This window comes from Chiloscyllium punctatum, chromosome 4, assembly GCF_047496795.1.
Source record: "Chiloscyllium punctatum isolate Juve2018m chromosome 4, sChiPun1.3, whole genome shotgun sequence".
Lineage (NCBI taxonomy): Eukaryota > Metazoa > Chordata > Chondrichthyes > Orectolobiformes > Hemiscylliidae > Chiloscyllium > Chiloscyllium punctatum.
This window is the reverse complement of record NC_092742.1, coordinates 92,928,026-92,951,555: the sequence shown is the minus strand read 5'-3', so window position 1 is coordinate 92,951,555 and position 23,530 is coordinate 92,928,026. Positions and strand designations below refer to the sequence as shown.

Sequence of the window (23,530 nt, the reverse complement as noted above, 5' to 3'; positions counted from 1 at the left end):
TATTACTTGGGAAGCTTGACTTGTTTGACACCTTGTAATTCCACAATTCTGCAAGGCCTGCCCATTGTCACTTGCCTTATGTTCAAAGGTACAGGCAGACATCAGGAGGCTGCAAAAGTGAAAAAAAACTATCAAACCACAACAATTTGCGGAATGGGCAACACCGGTCATACTGATTGTGAAGCCTGACAGGTCGATTCGTTTTTGTGGGTGTTTTAAAAAAACGGCAAAGGGTTATGCAAATAAATGAGACTATTATCTGTGGTATCATCAGCCTGTGCCATTTTTCAGCGGAAGATGGAGAACATTTTACATGGTCTACCACAGGTCACCATTTATCTGGAAGACATGCTAATAACAGAAAACCAAAAAAAGAGCATTTAGAGGACTCAGATATAGTCCTTACACATTTCTCCAAGGTGAGTGTATGCCTTCAAAGGGAAAAATGTGTTCCAGGCGCCCCAAGTGACCTACTTGAGTGACAGAGTAGAGAAGACCCAGTTGCACCTGTTGGAAGAGAAGTGAGGATAATCAAAGGTGTCCCAGTTCCATGTCCATACTGGAGCATAGATCTTTCCTTGGAGTGGTAAATTATTGCAAAAAGTTCATATCTAACCTGGCCTCCATCCTGTCACCCTAACACCTGCTATTGCAAAAGGGGCAAGCTTGGAAATGGTCTCATAGCCAAAAGGTAGCCTTTAGGGAAGTGAAGAAACAGCTATCATTGTCTAGGGTGTTGATACATTATGATCCCAAGTGAGACCTAGTATAGATTTGTGATAGGGGATCTCCATAGGGGATCGGGGTAGTGTTGGCTAACTGATGGCCCAATAGGTATGCTTCTCAGACTTTGGCTGATGCAGAGCGCAAATATGTCCAGACAGAGAAGGGAGGTTTGGTGGCCATCTTGGATGTGAGAAAGTTCAACCAATACCTTTACAGACTTACATTTGTCATAGTAACAGACCAAAAAGCCCTGCTAGGGCTACAGAAAGACGACAAGGCCCAGCCACCCATAGCTTTAAGTTGAATGCAGCGGTGGGCTCTCATACTAAGTACATACAATCACAAGTTGGAACACAGTTCTGGAGGCCAAGTTGCAAATGCAGATGTCTTGAGCTGTCTCTCATTGGCAAATACATCAATGGTGGTGCCACCACTGGAAGATTCCATTCTGGTTTTAAACTTTCTGGATATCCTTCCGGTAACCACTGACAATATCAGACTATGGAGGCAAAAAATCTGGTCCTGGCAAAACTGAAACAGCTGGTGGTGAAGGGGGTAAAGGTCCATCACAACCACAACGGAAACCTTTCTGAGCCCAGTGACACCAGATCACTGGAAGAGAATGGCGTATTATTATGGGGAGCAAGAGTGGTTGTCCTGAACAAAGGTCACCACCAGATACTGGCTGAACTCCACCAGGGTCATGCAGGGGTTTCCAAACTGAAGATGTTGGCAAGAAGCTATGTCTGGTGGCTGGATTGGATGCATTGCCACACTGGTATGGCTGTGCCCAGAGTGCCAACAAGGACAAAAATTACCGCCTGAAGCTCCCCCATGTTTGTAGGAAAGTTCGGGTAAACCCTGAAACTAAGCAAGTTCTCTCACGGGCTCAACGTTCTTAGTCACGGTGGGAACCCGCTCAAAGTGGTTGTCCACAGGGTTCATTTGTCAAACACAGGGATGACAATAGAAAAGCTACACGCATCTTTTGCAGTACACCAGCTCCTGGAAGGTTTGGCCATCGTTTATCAGCAGTGAATTTGAGTATTTCTTTAGGTCAAATGGCATTCGGCATATGAGCCTACCAGTGGCTTGGCAGGCTTTGAGGAACGACCTACAGCTTCACTCGATTCAAAACTCCCCCAGTTCCTATTTGATTACTGGCCCACGCCTCATACAACCACAGGGAAAGCTCCAGCAGAGTTGCTCATAGGGAGAAGAACCCACACCAGATTAAATCTGATCTTCCTGGACATGGAGGGGGAAGGTGAAACAGCATTAGGAATGCCAATACCAGACGTAAGACTCCTTGAAGCAAGAGAGACAGTTCACTTTGGGGGACGAAGTTCGGTGCTGAAACCACGGAGATGACCGTGAACAGGTAAGAGGCATGACCGACGTGAAGTCAGGTCCTGTGAAGTACAAAGTTCTGGTACATGAGGTGGACCTGAACAAGCATGGGGACCACACATGACAGCTGCTAACTCACAAATGGGTGCAAAACACACATGGCCCCTCAGAACAGCCAGAATAGCTGTCAGAACCTATGAGTTCTCCCTTTCCAACTAGTATCGAGAAGACCTCAGTCTGAGATGGACATAGTGGATATTGCAGTCTCAACACATTTTTCACCTGAAGAAAGGGATTAATTTCTTCCAAAATACTCCGAGCACAAGAGACAGACTACGGTCCAGTATATGCTGCCCATATCAGAGGCTGAGTCGTTGGAATTGGACCGAATGTGAAAAACGTCCCTGAACAGGTTATAAGAAAAAGAACAGGCCTACATCCCTGGACTTAGAGGAGGAGAGATGCAATGATTGTAATGAGCTCTGCCAGATGGACCTCATAGAATATGAAATGATTGGGGCTGTTAACATTTCCAATCAGGGAGCCCTGGTTGACCAAAATAAACAGGAGTGTCAGAGGTTCTGTTCACTCTGAGCTGGCTCTGAGGAAGCCGGACTGATGTCGAGTACTATGTGTGTGTAAATAAAGTGTGACTTGGTGGTGGGATATCAGCCTCTAAGGAGTTATTCCAAGGTGTGTACAGGGTAGATTGGCAAGCAGGCAGGATGGAATACGGGTGAGTGGGCAGACCTCATCTTATCTGTTTCAATAACATCTTCTCTCAATCCTTTAAATTCCAATAAATACTGACCTATTCAACATTTCTTCATAAGATAAGCTCTTCATCCCAGGAATCAATCAAGCTAATCTTCTCTGAACTGCCTCTGAATCAATTGCACCATTTTTGCAAATAGGAAGACCAAAGCTCCGTACAGTACTCCAGATATGGTCACACCAATGCTGCCAACAGCAGCAAAACCTTCCCTATTTTGACGTTTCACTTTCATTTCAATAAACAACAACATTCCATGTGCATTATAACCACTTGCTGTTCATGCATACTAACTTGGTGCGATTCATGTACTGGGACACCTAGATCCATCCATCTGTAAACCTGAGTTTTTAAACGTTTCTCCATTGAAATAGTATACTGCTGTTCTATTCTTTCTGCCAAATGGACAAGCCCAAATTTCTCAATTTCTTCATCTGGGAAAGAAACAAATGTTCAACTAAAGTTTCTGATCCTGAACCTGAATGAAAGGCCCATGATGAATAACGTATGTAGATGAAATGATGCAGCTCTGTGGTGGTGCTTCCTGTAGTGTCTGATAACATTCACTTTACGCTTTCAAGTGAATTATGGGCACTTGGGTGTTAGGACCTGGGGAATAAGAGCCATGAGAAGATAATGCTGTCAGCAGAACAGGAAACAAAATTGTACAATGCAGAAGTTTGGTCATTCATTGATTAGGAGAAAACAATCAAAACTTATTTTAAGATTTACAATAAAATTGTAAGACCATAGTCTATTCAACATCTATTTGCTAAGATTAAAACTCTCAGTAAAATAAATACCTCAACTCGACATTCATTGAGTGGATTAAGAAGCAGTGGTTTTCTGTCTGGGTACAGATAAATATACTGTCGTCTGAAATTTTCAGCATAATGGAGCATTTTCTCTTCTTTAGGAGTGTTTACTTGATAACTTTTTGGGTAACTCAAGGTGCCTATTTCCAGATTGAGTAATTCCCTATATATGGAAACATAAGAAAGAAAGAAAGAGTTTTAATTTGTATTCCGGCCTCGGAATGTTCTAAAAAAATTGTATATTATGAGTGTAACGGCAAGGTTCCACAGTAGTAAGATAATGAACAGATCATAGGATCCATACAGTCATTGTATGGTTACATCACAGGAGACCATTCAGTCTTTCATGTCTGTATCAGCTCTCCACAAGAGCTACTCAGTCTGTCCCACCTCCCCCAATCTTTTAACGCAGCCTTGAAATCTATGTTCTTTGGATGATTATCCACTTTCCTTTTGATGGGAATGATTGAATCTGACAGCACCACACTCACAGGCAGTGTAGTCAAGTTTCTAACCACACGGTGCATAAAAACGTTTTCCCTATGTTACCTTTGGTTCTTTCAACAGTCACCTTAAATCAGTGTCCTCTGGTTCTCTGCCATGAATGGGAAGTTTCACCCCATCGACTTTTCCCCTCATGAATCTGAATGCCTCAAAGTAACCTCTGCCCAACCTTCTCTCAGAAACCAGCCCCCAGCTTCGATCCATATAGCTGAACTTCCTCATTCCTGAAACCATTCTTGTAAATCTTGTTTCCCATCACCTCTAAAACCTTCAGATCTTGCCTAAAAGTGGTGTTCAAAATTAAATACAATACTCGAGCTGAGGCAGAACCAGTGTTTTACAAATGTTCACTGCAACTTCCTTGTTCTTGTACTTGATGTCACTATTTAAAAAGGGTTCACTTACTCTAAATTGACTACTTTCTCTTCCCCTTCTCCACCTTCAATAATTTGTGCACACATGCTCCCAAGTTCCTCTGTTCCTACACTCCTTCTTAGAACTTTATCCTTTGTTTTAAATTGTCACCCATCTTTCTTCAGGCTGGAGTGCATCAGCTCACATTTCCTTGCATTGGATTTAATCTGCCACCATTTCACCAATACGTCGAAATGTCTTTGAGATCTATCACTATCCTTCAGTTCACAATACCTCCAAGTTCAAATTTTGAAATGGTGCTCCATTCATTTATATCGATTAGTATAGATCATTAAAACAGTCAAGGCTGAAATTGATAAATTCTTCGTCATTAATGGTTATGTGGAAAATGCAGGAAATTGGTATGAGGAATGTCGAATCAGCCATGAACAGTGAAGCAGACTCAACAGACTGAACAAACTACTGCTGTTCCTATTCTTTACGGTCTTAAGTTCTTGAAGACCCCGTATTACATAGTGCAGGAAAGAGCACACATGCCTGAAGATTCCAGTTCATTGACTCTTTATTCCACTGAAACCAAACCAGCCAAGAGTTCAACCCTGAAATAAAAATAGCAGGCTAAATGTCTGCCTGTGGCCTGAGGCATAAGCCCCTACGCTGACACAAACCAGCTAAAACTGTCCCAATCATGAACGACCTTGCTTGCAGGAAATTGTGCCAGCACTGCACCCTTCACCATCTCCATCACTATTTGGCAAGGCTGCACCAGACCCAATACTCAGCACTGCATCACTGGGACAAAGATGGGGAGCTGACTGATTAATGATGCACAGTCCCAGCTCCTTCATTTATCCTTTCAATCAGCCACTTCCAATCGCATGTCCAAATTGCCATTTTTCAGGTTTGAGCCTACACAGCAGATGTAGGCACATCATCCTGAACATCTAAATATTCTCAGCCAAGAAATGTTGATTGGAAAAGAATGATGCAGCACAATGGAAATTATTTTGCCCAATGTGTCTGTGCTGACTCTGAAAGAGTAATTTATCTAGTGAATAGTTGAACAAATGAGTGATGTAGCCAGTTTCAGTTCTAGAGTCATAGAGATGTACAGCACAGAAACAGACGTTTTGGTCCAATTCATCCACGCTGACCAGATATCCTAAATTAACCTCGTCCCATCTGCCAGCATTTGGCCCATATCTCTCCAAACCCTTCCTATTCATATACCATCCAGATACCTTTCAAATGTTGTAATTATAACAGCCTCCAGTTGATTCCATGTGCACCACCCTCTGCATGAAAAAGTTACTCCTTAGGTCCCTTTTAAATCTTTCCCCTCTCACCATAACCCAATGCCCTGGGGAAAAGACCTTGACTATTCACCTTATCCATGCCCCTCATGATCTTATAAACATCTAAAGGTCATCCCTCAGCAAATACACCGCAGAGAAAAAAGTCCCAGCTTATTCAGCCTCTCTTCTTGTGTCAAGTGCATTTCCATCTCTTCAAATATGAGTAAAGATATCATATTACACTATGATATACACTGGGAAAAGGCAACTGCCCTGGATCTCACTGACCACAAAGATAACTTACTAGGGGATCAGTGCCTGCGTGAGTACTGCCTGCTGCACCAAATGAAACACAGGAATAAACGCACTGAACACTTGATGACTCCATTTGGTGATTTTATTCTTCACAGACACCAAATCTTTTAAGCACTTAAACAGAAAAACAGATCCTTTCAAGGTGATTAATTCAAAATAGCCAAGGGCTCAACTTCCAAATGCAAACATCTCAGTGCTGTTGTACACCCTGAGGCATAATACCTGCCAGTGCTGTGTAAGTCTGCTCCAGCTATCTGAGCCCACCCAAGGTATTGTTCCATTGCCACCACCATCATCCCACATGGCTGCACTGAACCATCACATCACCTTAATAAAGTTGAGGAACAGCACGTCTGCCTCTGCCACATTCAATACCTTCCTTCAGTCAGAAAAAAAATTGCTTGTCACTGTCATCTGTTTCTTGTCGCTCTGCCAAATTCGCATCCTCTTTAACTTTTTAAATGATTTTGCTTGAAGAATCAATATTGATATGAAGATCACAGCAACTCTGTTCTTCAAATAATGTGTCTTTGAATCTTTTGCATTCATCCAAAAGGGCATACAACCCTCAGTTTCATGTCTCATTTAAAAAGACAGCACCTCCATCAAAACAAGACTACCCCTGTGCTTTTATTGAAATGTCAACTTGGAATATGTGCTTGCCTCTTGGGAATTGGGCTTCGTCTCACAACCTGCTAATGCCACACACTTGGGCCAAGATAGATGCGCTCAAGAGGGATAATATATAATAAATAGGCCAAAGAATGGCAAAGGCAGCATACAGTATTCAGACCGTAAGATACTAGCGACAACCTTTGCCAAGTAAGCTGATCTCAGTTCAGGTATCAGAATGGTATTTCAATTTGCTTTAGCTTAACTGTCTAAAGAGGAGAAGACACTGGACAAGGATACTATCCATGTTATTTCCTGCTCCTTCATGAATAGGACTAAAGTGCATTATCGAGGTTCAGATTTCAAACATAAAAAGGCTCCAGAAAAAATATCTGGAATTGGCAGAATATCAATCCAATCTGAATCGTTACTTTAAGGGGATTGGGGAGAAGAAGTGGAGAAAAAAAAACTTAAAGATAGAAAACATAATGTTATAGCTTTCTGATTATCAACAGGCATCAATTTGTTGCACTTCTTTACTATCCTGAAGGTATTGATCTGTGTTGAAATATACATGCTCTGGTGCCAAGCACTCTCCAATCATGTCCAAATTGCCATTCTTCAGGTTTGAAGCTATACAGCAGGTATAGGCACATCATCCTGAACATCTAAATATTCTTAACCAAGAAAATGTTGATTGGAAAAGAATGGTTGTAGCACAGTGAAAATTATTTTGACCTAACATGTCTGTGCTGGCTCGCTGAAAGAACAATGAATCTATTGAATAGTTGAACAAATTAGTGGGTAAGGAATAGAAAGATATACTGATCAGTTAATATATAGTGAGTGCACAGTTACATAACATTTGCAGTACAAAGACTGACCATTTGACGCAACACATCGATGCCAGTGTTTATGTACTACGTATTCACATGCTGAACCCCTCTTAATTTCACTTTATCAGCACAATCCTCTGTTCCTCTTCTTCCATGTGCAGTTGTCTGGCTTCTCTTTAAATACATTTATGTAGTGTTGTATTTGAAGATGGACGGCTTCACTGTTTCTCTGAATTCTAAGACAAGAATCCTTTCAAGACACTCTGGCAAGGAATTTTGTTTGAAAGAAAAAGGTAAGTGACACCTTAAAAGTGCTTTTAAGCACCTTATCAGTGCTTGGATCTGTTATCTAACTCCTAATTGACAGCGTAAATATGTGGAAGACACTATCCCCAAGCTAGGCCTTGATCAGGAGGACTTGGGCCTCCTGCACTGACTCCTCCCCCATTAACCTCTTCATAGTTCCATGCCCTCTTGAACTCTCTTTTCAACTTTCTCTTACGGTACTTGTTGACTATCAGTCTTGTGCCAGTGTTTAGCCTTAGATGGAGTTTGCCACCCGCTTTGGGCTGCATTCACACGCAACCGGACTTCAAGAAGGGTGGCACGGTGGTTCAGTGGTTTGCATTGCTGCCTCACTGTACCAGGGGCTGAGTTCGATTCCACCCTCGGGCAATTGTCTGCATGGGTTTCTTCTGGTTGGTCCAGTTTCCCTCCCATAGTCCAAAGATGTTCAGGTTAGGTGGATTGCCTATGCTAAATTGCCCATAATGTCCAGGGATATGCAAGCTAGGTGGATTAGACATGCAAAATGTAGGGTAACAGGGATAAGATAGGGGGATGGATATGGGTGTGATGCTCTTTAGAGGGCCAGTGCGGACTCAATGGGCCAAATGGCCTGCTTCCACATTGTAGGGATTCTATGATTCTAATTCACCTCAACTATTGTTTAGTTTTCTTCTGCATTCTAATCACTCTCTGGGTTAAGACGTTTCCCTTTAAGTCTTCAACGGACTTTTTTGTTACCATATAACCTGTGCAGGTTAGTGTGCTTGTTCGGATCACTAAGGTGGCAGGAAGGTCGTGTCCATTAGACAAATGGCTAGTTTCTGTCTTGTAAACTTAGCTCCATGTAAAATATCTGTTCCCTATCCTTTCAAGTCCTTCCACTTCCTCAGGCTTATCATTTTAATCACAAATGTTGATGCAAGTCAAAATTATGGAATACATAGAAGCTTCTTAGCCAAAATGGCACCAGATATCCATATCTGGAAGCCTGGTCCAACATCTGGCAGTCACCATTTTTGCTGAAGGTGTAAGGTCAAATCAAAATTGGCACACCCATGGTTGATGGAGGCAGAAACACATTTTAAATTGCATTTGTCTTCATCAAAATCAAAATTTTACCCCTATTTAGATTTCTGAAACATGACTGATGGGATTTTCAAATTCAAGGAAAAGGTCTGGTCCTAATAAGTTATTTGGAGAAATCAAGTATCCTACTGGAGAGGTCAGGTATCCCTTTGGGATTGTTACATTAATCGATCCATGTACCTAAAATGTAGGTAAGGTCTGTGGAACTGAGAAGTTGGCAAGTCATTAAAATCCACTGTTCTTTAAAATTTTGAAAAAAAATCTCTCAGTTAAAAATATCAGTGCTTGTATTTTCTGAAGCTACTTGTTGACAAAAGCCTGAGGGTTTACACTGTATTATGTTACCATTGCAGTGTATTACCACTGTTTGACTGCAACCACAAATGCCTTATCCTGCAGCCCATCTTGTAAATTCACAGCTTGATATAACTGTGTTTGATGGGATTGTGAATATGTTTTTGATTCAATACTAAGCTTGATTAGGCCTTTATCAATTATAGTTCTTTTCTAATATAGTGAAGACTGTAATAGAGAGATAACTTATTTTATTTCTTTTCAGCATGGCTTCTGAGATTTACCTGCTCTGGATACTAGATGAATTGACATTGCGCATGTAAGGGCAAAGGGTAGCGAGGGTATGACATGAGTTGGCATCCGGGCTATAAAGGGCCATGGGGATAAATGTGGGGCCATGGGTTAGCATGAGCTTGCTCAAAGTTGGTATGAAGTAGACTCCATAAGTAGACTTTGGGACAGGTAGTGAGGCATAGGTTGGCATGGACAGGAGAAGGGTTGAGTATAAGCCATGAGATGGCTTGATTTGGTAAGAGTAGAGCATTGAAATATGCATGGTGGATGAGGAGTAAGGGCCATTTTTATTATAACTATTTATGTTACCTCCTCCAACCCCCTGTACCCTCTCCATCTCTGTCACTTCCGCCAGCCTCCTAAACTCCTCCCTATCTTTATCACCTTCTGCTGCACACTACACTCCTCCTTAAATCTGTAACCTCCTCCAATCACTACACTCCCCCCTTCTCTGCCACCTCCTCCAGCCCCTTAAAACCTCACTACCTGTGTAACCTCCCCTAGCCCTGCAACGCCTTCCTATCCATGTAACTTTACCCAGCTCCTACACTCCTCCTTAACCCGGTCACCTTCTGCAGCCCCCTACACACTACACAATCTGTGTAACATCCTGCAGCTCCTACCCTCCCTACCTGTGTAACCTCTGTCACCCCTATATCCCTCCCTATCTCTGTCACCTCCTCCAACCCTCAAATCTCCCCCAGCCACCATTAAAACTGGGACTGACTTCCAGAGTACTACGGCTGGTCATTTGGACAACTGAGAGTGTGGTGCTGGAAAAACACAGCAGGTCAGGCAACATCCGAGTAGCAGGAGAATTGATGTTTTGGGCAAGAGCACTTCAACAGGAATGCAAACTCCGCACAGACAGTTGCCTGAGGCTGGAATCAAATCCGGATCCCTGGTGCTTTGCGTAGGTTTCCTCTGGGTGCTCCAGTTTCCTGCCACAGTCGAAAGATGTGCAGGTTAGGTGAACAGGCCACGCTTAATTGCCCATAGTGTTCAGGGATGTATGTTAGGTGCATGAGTCAGGGGTAAATGTCAGGGAATGGGTCTGGGTGAGATACTTTTTGGACGGTCAGTATGGACTTATTGGGCCGAAAGACCTGTTACCACACTGTAGGGATTCTAATTCTAACTACTCAGTTCTATTCTTTCAAAATTATCAACATGTTTATCTAATTGCTCAAATTATAAGAAAAAACATCCCAATCTTACATATCTTCGTTCATGTTTCCTATTTCTTCATTCCAACCAATCTCTTAATGAGTCTGCATTATAATCCCTAAAGCCCCTTCTCACAGTGTGCAGCCCAAACTGTACAGGGCTCTTATTAAAGTTTTATGTAGGCTCATCATTGCGCCCATTATATTTTATATTGTTTAATTCCTTTTCCCATGACAAAGTTCCCATGTTGTCTTTAGATTTGTATTCTGGGAAACGTATTCCAAAACATGCAAGAAAAGTTATGAAAACAGAAATAAACCTTACTTACAGTTGGTCTACTTTAGGAGCAGATACCCTAAATTTCCCCTTCTTAGATACTTTCTCATCTTCATCTCGGAAAACATCTTCATCTGACTCCTCCAGCAGATCCATTGCACCCTGGAGAGGGAGCCAAAATAAAAAGCCAGATCAGGGGAGTAATGTCTAATTTAGTATCTGTATAATGTCACAATTTCATAATTGCTGTTGAAGATTTCCTCTGTGTACCAGATGAGTAGAATTAATAGATTCAAGAACAGCTTTTTTCCCTGCTGTTATTAGACTTCTGAATGGACCTCTCAAATTTTAAATTGATCTCGCACTCTGTGCACTTTTTCTGCAGTTGTAACATTATATTCATCACTCTGTTCTCCTACCTTAACACACTTTGTATGGTATGATCTGCCTCTACTGGACACAAAACAAAACTTTTCACTGTACTTTTCAAATCAGTTATGAAATTATACCAAGTGTGCAGGAGAAATCCATCCGCCCTCACAGGTTAGTGTTGAACCCGTTCCTATTTCCATAACCTCCTCCGTATGTTCCAAGAACACACGGTTTCTCCACGTCGGCCGAATCATACATCACTGATTTTCATCACTCCACCTATGGTAGCCATGCCCTCAAGCTAGTTCTAATTGTGGGATATAGGTAAATTAATGTTACTTCTGCAATTCTGCAATTCCATTTTACAAAGTAAATGAACTCACACCAGTGTGTAATTGTTTTAGCCAAGAGCTGAGTCAACAAGAATGGAAACGATGTGGAGGAAATATATAATTGTTTTTGTATTAGCTAAAATTGTATGCAAGAATGAAACGTGACTACAAAACAATGGTAGATATTACGGGCAAATAGATAAGATGTTGTGAGGGGATGAAGTTAAGCTAGATACGCCTGTACAAACAGTAGGTATAAACATCTGTTTCCCACTTTTACAGAGACAGAGGAACAAACCCCAATTAAAAGGGTCATAGGGATCAGAACAGCCTCGGGAAAGGCACAGATGGAGGGGGTAGATAATGATGAAGAAAGAATATGCCCAACAATGACTTATAGCGGGATGAGGTCAAACGGCCTTGTGAGGCCAGAAATAAGCATTTTGTCACAGACAAGGCCGGATAAGGCAAGAGATAAACAGGAGTAATGGGGGCCGGTCTTAGGGAAGTGGAGGATGTAAACAGGGGAGGAGCAATGTAAAACAAAAGAAACCAAATTATATAAATATTGTGTATGAATTGAATTTGGGGTGTGTATGTCCTCTGCCTTATAGGCACTGGACATCACACCCACTTGCAAGTGTGAAATAAATGACACTACTGATTCAGATCTTGTCTCGGGCTGAAATTATTGAAGTGAGTGAGCTTTGTTTCTCACATTCTGAACCTCAGAAAATGGTGCAGAAGTACACCATTTGGCCCACCATGCCTTGCTGACTTCATGGATGATCTGATTTGTGGCCTTAACTTCAGTTTCCTGTCATAACCCTTTCAGCCTTTCATATATTCAATAACTCAGTCACCACTGCCCTCGGGAATAAAGGATATGCAAGTTAGGTGGACTGGCCATGCTAAGTTGTCCTATAGTGTCCAGGGATGTGCAGGCTGGGTGGATTAACCATGGTAAATGCGGGGTTAAGGGAATAGGGTGAGGTGGGGGAACTGAGTCTGGGTGGGATGCTCTGTGGAGGGTCAGTGCAGACTTGATGGGCCTAATGGTCTCTTTCTGCACTATAGGGATTCTATGGTAAAGAGTTCCAACGACTAATGACCTTTGAGAAAAGAAAGTCCTCATCATATCTATCTTAAACAAGAGGCCCTTTGAATATGTTACCCCTGGTTCTAAGATATCTTCATGAGGGAAAACATCCTCTTAGCATTTACCCAGTCAAGCCCTCTCAAAATCTTACACATTTCAAACAGATCACCTATCCTTCCTCTAAACTCTGATGGGTATCATCCCAAACTGCTTAATCTTTTCTCAAAAGACAGTTTCTTCATGTATGAATCAACCTGGTGAACCTTCTGAATTACTACAACGCAAGTGTATTCTTCCTTAACTAAAAAACCAAAACTCTGTACAGTACTCTAGATATAGTTCCATAAATACCTTGATACGGTTGCAGAAAGATTTCCTTCCTTTTATACTCCATTCCCTTTGCAATAAAAATTAAAATATCATTTGACTTTCCAATTACGTCTGTATCTGTATACTAACTTCTTTTGTGATTCACATACAGGGCCACTCAGATCTGTCTGTACCACAGCATTCTGCAGTTCTGTCACCAGTTAAATAAAACTCTTCCTACCAAAGTGAAAGATCTCAAATTTTCCCACATCTTACTCTATCTACCATTTTTTTTGCCCAATCACTTAACCTATCAACATCCTGTTGCAGATTATAGTGTCTGCTTTTGTTCCTCAGAGGCAGGATGCAGGTTCAGTTTCAAGTAGGAAGCACAATCTTTGCCAACATGCTGGAAAACATGGGTCTATAGCCTCATAAGGCCACAGTAGGAAATGAAGGTGGTTTGATTCTCAAGTCTTCCATCCTACCCAAATGCATAATTCTGGATTTTCTGATGAAGTTATCGATGAATATTGAGATGCAGTAAGAAAGCTCAAAATGCATTTAAATATTTTTTAAAATGTAAAAGTATTTTCTCCTGCACTCTCAATTATAGAGTACCTTACTCCACCCATCCTCCAACACACACCAACCCTCACCAAGTTCCCCTGCTTCATCCCTCTTGACCACCCCACTGCAGGAAGTCAGTATTATTTATAACTTAGTTTCAATTCTCTTAACTTCCAATATCTGAGAATGGGAAGTTAGGTAAGGAGCTTTCTAATCTCCAAGCTGTAGCATCAGCAGCCAAACTCCTTCTCACCGAAAATGAAATCTAAAACCCAGATCAAAACTCTGGCCTCTCCCTGTCAGACAGCCTGTCTCCCCACAGTTACCATTCAACATCTGCCTCTCCTGGAGTATAAGGGTTCTCCCAAACATGCTGGAATTAATTCCCTGGTATTGACCTCATTAATGGCCAACATGTACTATCTTTTTAAAAATACTACTCTACCCTGTTGTTGAAGCATCAGTAGAACCAATTGATCAATTAAATTCCAGGCCTGGAGACAGTCAGGACTGCAGGTGATAGAAGTCAGAGTCAATAGATGTGAAGCTAGAAGAGCACAGCAGGTCAGATAGCACTGAGGAGCAGGAAACTCAATGTTTTGGGCCGCAACCCTTCATTAGGACTGATGATGGGTTATGGTCTGAAACGCTGACTTTCCTGCTCCTTGGATGCTGTCTGACCTGCTGTGCTCTTCCCGCTTCACATCTATTAACTTCCAGGACCTGGCGTCACAACCAAACCAACTTGTTTGTTCAAATTTTGTTTTAAACACAAGCTGATGCCCACAGTCCAAAGGTCATTATCAACTCACAGTTCTCAGTGCATAGCTCCAAACTAAATTGATCAAAGAAAAAATAATTCAAAATCAGCAAATGTTCTAACACCGCTATAAGATTCTTAAAATTGAATTCAAGCATTTCCCCGAGAGAGATATTACACTAACTAATAGTAACATAGAAAATAGGAGCAGGAGAGGGATACTTGACCCTTTGAGCCTGCTCCGCCGTTCAATATGATCTTGTTGATCATCCAATTCAGTACACTGTCCCTGCTTTCTCCCCATACCCTTTGAATCCTTTAGTTTGAAGAATTATATCTAACACCTACTTGAAATAATTCATTTTGGCCTCAACTGCTTACTGTTGCAAAGAATTCCACTACTGCCTGGGTGAAGGAATTTCTTCTGATCTCATCCCTAAATTGTCTATTCCATATCCCTACTTCTTGTCTCACTTCTCTCTTGACCAGAGATGTTACATCTGCTGTTTTACAATCAGCTGGGACCTTTCAAGAATCTAGGAAATTTCAGAAACTTTCAATTAAAGCATCCATTATCTCTCAAGCCACTTCTTTTTAGACCCTTGGATGCAGGCCATCAAATCCAGTGAACCTGTAGGATTTTTATCCCATTTGATTCATTAGTATTTTTTCCTGATTGAGAGTGTTTTTTTTAATTTCTCCCTCCATTTGCCTCCTGCACTTCTGTTTGTCTCAGGATGCCATTTTTGTCTTCCAGGCCATTGTGCACATGGTCCGTCTGGAGCTTTCCTGCACAATTATTTACTCCACACAATGCAGATGAGAGAAAAATGATGGCCCAAAGGAAAAATGACACCCCCCTTTGTAGACAGGGACCTGAAGGACCTTGTTCACTGTCCTCTTCCTTCAGAACCAGCAAAGGAGGCCACGACACCAGCTTGGTCAAAGATTGCCATCAAGGTCAGTATGGTCTCCCAGGTCCAGAGAAACATTCAGCAGGAATGATCTTCTCAAAGTCTAACGAGAGTGGTTCTGACTCAAATCAAATTAGCCAGGGGGCCCATTACAGAAAGACATGGGCATCAATCTGATCTCAGCCCAGGAGCTTGAACACAGTCAGCTGACTGCTTGGGGCAGAAATGGTCAGGGGTCCATTTCACTGAAGTCTGGGAAGTGGGCCACGTTCAGTCCTGCAGGTCCACTACAAACAATAAGGGAGTTCACAGTAAGTCAGATGGGAAGCGGCACACAAATCATTAAAAGGGTCTGGTCAGTCATCAGTTGGGCTGCCCTTCGAAGTCAGTTGGCTGGTAGACCATGATCAGTACTGAGGGTGAGCAGAACGAAAGTCAACAGAGCAGGGTGGATTTATCAGGGAAGATTGCATTAGGGAGGTTGAGGAACTCAGTGTTGTGGATTATAAGAGGAAAGGGACATGCAGGTTCAGGGAGACCCTTTGATTAACAGGCTTAGCCTATGACTCACTGTGCCTGTATCGTGTTCCATATTCAATCAACTGCTCAACATTAAATGCAAAGGGAACATGGCTGTGAACACACCCAGAGTGGAGTCAGAGGTTTTGTTCTGTCTCCACATATGAGATCCACTTATGATCGGAGGCCCTTCAAGGTGTGACTGCACCAATCAGGCAATTTCATAGACAGGTTGAAATCATCTATAATCATAGCATGCATGTGAAACGCACCAAGTATACAACAGTATAGGGTGCAAATGCTGGTCACAAGCCAGCTTGATCATGTCATTTGTCAATGTAGATTGAAGATAGTCATCTTTGTGAAGGAGAAGTAATCACAGGTGACTTGGAGATAGAATGGACTGCAGATACTGGAAGTCAGAGTCAATACAATATGGAGCTGGAAGGGCACAGTAGGTAAGACAGCATTGGAGTCAGCCCGGGTCAGGACTCTTCATCAGGACTGGGGAAGGGGAAGGGAGCTTGGAAATAAATAGAGGGTAGCAGGTGGGGCTGGGGGAAAGGTGGGTGGGATGATGATAGGTGGATGCAGGTAGGGGGTTATTGTGATTGGTCAGTGGGAAGGGTGGAACAGATAGGTGAAAAGGAAGATGGACAGGTTGGTCAGGTCAAGGAGGACAGGGAGACCTGGACATGGATTGAAGTTTGGGGTGGGGAGATTTTGAAGCTGGTGAACTCTATGTTGAGGCTATTGGGTTGTAAGCTCCCAAGACAGAATGTGAGGTGTTAATCCACCAGTTTGCATGTGGAGGAGATCCAGGATGGACATGCCCCCGCTTCTCTCTTGCTTCCCTTTCTATCCTTCCTGTTGCATTTGTATCCTGGAACATTAATCTGCCGGGGATGGGCAGGACTGACAGCTTATTATTCCAGGATACAAATACTACAGGAAGGAGAGAAAGGGAGGCAAGAGAGGAGGAGGGGGTGGCATTTTTGATAAAGGATAAAGGATAGCATTACAGTTGTGCTGAGGGAGGATATTCCCGGAAATACATCCAGGGAAGTTATTTGGGTGGAACTGAGAAATAAGAAAGGGATGATCACCTCACTGGGATTGTATTATAGACCCCCGAATAGTCAGAGGGAAATTGAGAAACAACCTTGTAAGGAGATCTCAGCTATATGTAACAATAATTGGGTAGTTATGGTAGGGGATTTTAACTTTTCAAACACAGACTGGGAATGCCATAGTGTTAAGGGTTTAGATGGAGAGGAATTTGTTAAGTGCGTACAAGACAATTTTCTGATTCAGTATGTGCATGTACCTATGGGAGAAGGTGCAAAACTTGATCTACTCTTGGGAAATAAGGCAAAGCAGGTGACTGAGGTGTCAGTGGGGGAGCACTTTGGGGCTAGCGACCATAATTCTATTAAATTTAAAATAATGATGGAACAGGATAGACCAGATCTAAAAGTTGAAGTTCTAAATTGGGGAAAGGCCAATTTTGACGGTATTAGGCAAGAAATTTCTAAAGCTGATTGGGGGCAGATGTTCGCAGGTAAAGGGACGGCTGGAAAATGGGAAGCCTTCAGAAATGAGATACCGAGAATCCAGAGAAAGTATATTCCTGTCAGGGTGAAAGGAAAGGCTGGTAGGTGTAGGGAATGCTGGATGACTAAAGAAATTGAGGGTTTGGTTAAGAAAAAGAAAGAAGCATATGTAAGGTATAGACAGGATAGATCAAGTGAATCCTTAGAAGAGTATAAAGGAAGTAGGAGTATACTGAAGAGGAAAATCAGGAGGGCAAAAGGGGGGATATGAGATAGCTTTGGCAAATAGAATTAAGGAGAATCCACAGAGGTTTTACAAATACATTAAGGACAAAAGGGTAACTAGGGAGAGAATAGGTCCTCTCAAAGATCAGCAAGGCGGCCTTTATGTGGAGCCACAGAAAATGGGGGAGATACGAAATGAGTATTTTGCATCAGTATTTACTGTGAAAAAGGATATAGAAGATATAGACTGTCGGGAAATCGATGGTGACATTTTGCAAAATGTCCATATTACAGAGGAGGAAGTGCTGGATGTCTTGAAATGGTTAAAGGTGGATAAATCTCCAGGACCTGATCAGGTGTACCCTAGAACTCAGTGGGAAGCTAGAGGAGTGATTGCTGGGCCTCTTGCTGAGATATCTGTATCATCGATAGTCACAAGTGAGGTGCCAGAAGGCTGGAGTCAGCTAACGTGGTGCCACTATTTAAGAAAGGTGGTAACGACAAGCCAGGGAACTGTAGACCGGTGAGTCTGACGTTGGTGGTAGGCAAGTTGTTGGAGGGAATCCTGAGGGACAGGATGAACATGTATTTGGAAAGGCAAGGACTGATTCAGGATAGTCAACATGGCTGTGTCTGTGGGAAATCATGTCTCACAAACCTGATTGAGTTTTTTGAAGACGTAACAAAGAGAATTGATGAGGGCAGAGCAGTAGATGTGATCTATATGGACTTCAGTAAGGCGTTCGACAAGGTTCCCCATGGGAGACTGGTTAGCAAGGTTAGATCGCACGGAATACAGGGAGAACTAGCCATTTGGATACAGAACTGGCTGAAAAGTAGAAGACAAATGGTGGTGGTGGAGGGTTGTTTTTCAGACTGGAGGCCTGTGACCAGTGGAGTGCCACAAGGATCGGTGCTGGGTCCACTACTTTTCATCATTTATATAAATGATTTGGATGTGAGCATAAGGGGTATAGTTAGTAAGTTTGCAGACAATACCAAAGTTGGAGGGGTAGTGGACAGCGAAGAGGGTTACCTCAGATTACAACAGGATCTGGACCAGATGAGCCAATAGGCTGAGAAGTGTCAGATGGAGTTTAATTCAGATAAATGCGAGGTGCTGTATTTGGGAAAGCAAATCTTAGCAGGACTTATACTCTTAATGGTAAGGTCCGAGGGAGTGATGTTGAAAAAAAGAGACCTTGGAATGCAGGTTCATTGCTCCTTGAAAGTGGAGTTGCAGGTGGATAGGATAGTGAAGAAGGCATTTGGTATAATTTCCTTTATTGGTCAGTGTATTGAGTACAGGAGTTGGGAGGTCATGTTGCAGTTGTACAGGACATTGTTAGGCCACTGTCGGAATATTGCGTGCAATTCTGGTCTCCTTCCTATCAGAAAGATGTTGTGAAAGCTGAAAGGGTTCAGAAACAATTTACAAGGATGTTGCCAAGGTTGGAGGATTTGAGCTATAGGGAGAGGCTGTACAGCCTAGGGCTGTTTTCCCTGGAGCGTTGGAGGCTGAGGGGTGACCTTAAAGAGATATACAAAATTATGAGGGGCATGGATAGGGTAAATAGGCAAAGGCTTTTCCCTGGGGTTGGGGAGTCCAGAACTAGAGGCCATAGGTTTAGGGTGAGAGGGGAAAGATATAAAAGAGACCTAAGGGGCAACGTTTTCACACAGAGGGTGGTACATGTATGGAATGAGCTGCCAGAGGAAGTGGTGGAGGCTGGTACAATTGTAACATTTAAGAGGCATTGAATAGGAAGGGTTTGGAGGGATATGGCCTGGGTGCTGGCAGGTGGGACTAGATTGGGTTGGGATATCTGGTCGGCATGGACGGGTTGGACTGAAGGGTCTGTTTCCATGCTGCAAATCTCTATGACTCTATGTCGCCAAAGGAGTGGGAGGGGGAGTTGAAATGCCTGGCAACTGGAAGGTGGTGTTGATTGGAGTGTACAGAGTCCAGATGCTCTGTGAACCAGTCCCCGAGTCTGTGCTTGGTCTTTCTGTTATAGACCTTCAAGACAAAATATTGCAAGATCTCCTCAGCTGCACTGGGGCATGAGATTGATTTGCTCACCTTGATCTGTGACATTCATTGACATGACCTTATACACAGTGATGCTTTCTTAGGAGAAGTGGGGCTGGGAGGACAAAGGTCTCAGTAGTCATGCAGCACTTACAATCTCCCACTATCTGTTTGCATAATTACTGGTGCTGCATTCCATGGATCTCTTTGTCGGAGTGCTCCATGAACCATTGTATGGAAGAGTATGCTAATCTGTCATTTGTGGGCAATGTGAAGGCTGACTGCTCACATTACTGAAAGCCTGTTCTGTTTCTTGCATTCCTAACATAGGTTCATTGAAGCGTAATTGATGGATCCAGTCACAGCAGGGTTATTGCCACTATTGCTGCAGTCTAACAAAGGAAGTGGAGAAGGAACAGATACCCTGAAATATGCTGAACAGCCTCCACGAGGGAGGTGCAGCTGAAAGTTCCCTCAGGATGTGCAGAAGGTTTAGAAGGGCCAGAGGTTTTTGTCCATAATGTCCATTGTCTCCAGATAAGTGAGATTGCTGCAGGCTTTACTTACAGTGGGTCTGCAATATACGTTATCGTGATATAAGTTGTTTCGCATTCACGTCACTGATATTTTGAGGAACAAAAAATAAAATTTCCCACATACCCATGTTGTTGTGTCATGATGTACATCTGGTATTTTGTGTTGTATATCTCAGACCCCATATCAAAAAATATGGCCAGTTGAGTTAGTCTGAGCAATCAAAGTATGCCAGAGTGCAAAGTGACAATAATATTCAAAACTGCGGCATGACAGGCTGGTCAGAATATGGGGACAGTACAGAGGCAACAGCTGCTAGGGTAGATCAGAACAACTGTAAGACAAGTAGACCAGAATCACTAGGGTAGATTTGAGCTGTTGTGCAACAGAGGTCAAAATTGCCATAAGGCTGGGGCCAGCGTGAAGAATGGTGATAAAACCAGGAGTGGGAAACTTAAGGTAGTGATGAGTGGGGAGCATACAAATCTGTGAGAGGCTTGTTGAATCTAAAACACCAAGTTGAAACAATTCCTTTCTTCTGTTCTGGAGTGTGAGCAGAGAGAAATCCATCATGGACTTATTTTTGAGTGGACGATGTTTATGTGTTTGAATTTGTGACTTTATAATTTGGATTGAAGGAGTTCAAGGATTGGTTAGGCCCAAATTGGATAACCAGACTTGGTACTTCATCAACAATGAACTTTGAGATCCTGGTAACCAGCAACAATTGGACATGTGAGTATGGAAGGGAAATATAGTACATGTATAGTACGTACTTTGGTTGGTATGTATGAATCACAACATTTGATTAAGTAAAAGTCCCTATTAATAATTTATTCCATGGTTTCTCAGGGATAATTCACCTTAGTTTAAATCAATTAGGCAACGTTAATGCTTTTACATTCTCTATAAGTCCATATTTACATTATTCTTTTGGGGGGGAAATTCCTCTATAAAAGTCACTTCAGTATGAGCTGCACATTTCTGGTACATAACCCTGACTTATATCAAGGACCCTTATATCCCAGGACAGCGTCACAGAATTATGCCAACTGCTGAAGCAGGACCTAATGGTAAAATCAAAGTCCCAGAGGACCATAGGGCTCTCTCATTAGAAAGAGAGACAACTGATGGTTGTTTAACCTGAGAGTCAGCACACCTCAGGTGAGGGGCAAGTTGGGAAGGCGGGATTTTCATGGTAATCTCAGCCAGCGTGAGACCAACAACCTGAAGGCTATCAAAGTGACAGCTGCATTGAACTTTCACACAAATGACTCCTTTCAAGGAACCACTGAGGACCTGTTCGAATCTCTCAACCCTTGACCCACAAATGTATTAAGGCTGTCACCAGTGCAATTTTTGCCAGGTCACACCGCTTCCTCTCACCTCCCCCAGACGAGGACAGTGTTGTTGCCCAGGCAGTAAACTTTGGCAACATCATTGGCTTCCCTTAGGTGCAGGGCATTCCAGAGACTTGAGCAAATAAGCTAACTTGACACTCCAGGTTCAGTCGAGAGAATGGGGACTGTTCTCTGGATGAGATGCTCAACCAACGCCTTCTCAAGTGGGTGTGAAAAACCCCTTGGTATTATTTTAAAGAAGACCCAGATTGTTTTCCAGGGGTCCTGCTGAGAGTTAGCACCACACCTCAAACCCCATAAACTAAGATGAGTGATTATCAAATCAAAAATAACGCTTTTCATGGTGGCTCAGTAGTTAGCACTGCTGCCTCACAGCATCAGGGTCCCAGGTTCAATTCCAGCCTCAGATGATTGTCTGTGTGGAGTTTGCCCATTCTCCCTGTGTCTGCGTGGGCTTCCTCCGGGTACTCCGGTTTCCTCCCACAGTCCAAAGATGTGCAGGTCAGGTGAATTAGCCATGCTAAATTACTCATAGTGTTAGGGGCATTAGTCAGAGGGAAGTGGGTCTGGGTGGGTTACTCTTTGGAGGGTCGGTGTGGACTTGTTAGGCCAAAGGACCTGTTTCCACACTGTAGGGAACCTAATCTAATGTAGCTTCCCTTATGTCTCCCATTATTTATTCCTTAAATAACAGCTAAACGTGAATTACTTCCTCCCGATTTGTAGAAACTTGTTCATTATTCTTCAAAGGAAGTAACATAACCTGGGACCAAACACTGCGCAGCTACACATTCTCACCAATTTAATACTGAGCAAGCTTCCTAGGTTACATGTAATGAGAATAACTGGTTCGCTCACTCACCAAATTAAAAATTAACAATTGGCTCATTGTGTGAAAAGAAACATAAAACAAATACATAATAAATTAAATAATGTCAATAATGATCCCTTACCTTGTGTTTTCCCAAATAGTCTAAACTGTTAGTTTTTTCGGACTTTTCCTTGAAGATATAAGTACCTCAGGCCTGTGATGCTGATTGGAAACCTATGTTTAATTAGCAACCAGAGCTTAGCAACCAGTCCCTAGCAACAGCCATCGCAACAGGCAAGGCACTCTGGGTATTGTAGTCTTTTCCTGTCAAAACTAAGCCAGTTCTCAGGAACAAAAGTAGAAGTTGCTGGGAAGATCAGCAGGTCTGGCAGCATCTGTGAAGAGAAATCAAAGTTAACATTTCGGATCAGATGACCCTTCCTCAGCATGGATAGTAGGTGGGAAAATGTCAGTTTATATGTAGAGGTTAGGGTGAGGGAAGGGGTCAGGAGTAAATGATAGGTAGGGATAAAGACCAAAGAGAGAGAAGAGCAGTTGGAGAGGCAAAGGAGTGGATAGTGATCTGGGTAGGAGGGTGAATAGCTATTAATGGAGACTGTTAGTGGCTAACAATTAGTGTGTAATGGCAGACAATGTGATAACAAGGCCTGGTGTGTGGGGTTAGGGATGAGGACATAGGGGAACTCAGGTCCTAAAATAATTGAACTCGATATTGAGTCCGGAGGGCTGCAGGAACCCCAAGTAGAAAATGTGGTTTTGTTCTTCCAGCTTGTGCTGAGTTTGCTGGAGCACCACAGCAAGCCTGAGACAGAGATGTTGGGCAGGGAACAGGGTGGGGCGTTCAAGTGGCAGGCAACTGGAAGCTCTTTTTTGCTGGCAGAACGTAGACGTTCTGTGAGGTGGTCACCCAGTCTATGCTTTGCTTCCCCAATGTAGAGGAGACCACATCATAAGCAGCGAATGAAGTAGATTAGATTGTGAGATGTCCAGGTAAAGTGTTGTTTTACCTGGAAGGTATGTTTGGGCCCTTGGATCCTCAGGAGGGAGGAGGTAAATGGACAGGATGTCCTGAAGGGAATGATCCATGTGGAAGGCGGATAAGGGAGGGGAGGG

At 42.8% G+C, this 23,530-nt stretch overlaps 1 protein-coding gene across 1 annotated transcript in view; it reads right to left on the bottom strand.

Annotated features, from left to right (window-relative positions):
- Positions 1 to 22,635, bottom strand: part of ccdc135 (coiled-coil domain containing 135) — a 95,927-nt gene extending 73,292 nt beyond the window's left edge. The window contains exons 1-3 of the mRNA XM_072569316.1: positions 22,539 to 22,635; positions 11,058 to 11,167; positions 3,652 to 3,826 (exon numbers count right to left, since the gene is read on the bottom strand). Coding sequence (XP_072425417.1) covers positions 3,652 to 3,826; positions 11,058 to 11,161 — 279 coding nt within the window. The 5' untranslated portion in view covers positions 11,162 to 11,167; positions 22,539 to 22,635. The remainder of the gene's footprint in view (positions 1 to 3,651; positions 3,827 to 11,057; positions 11,168 to 22,538) is intronic.
- Between the last annotated feature and the right edge of the window lie 895 nt (positions 22,636 to 23,530).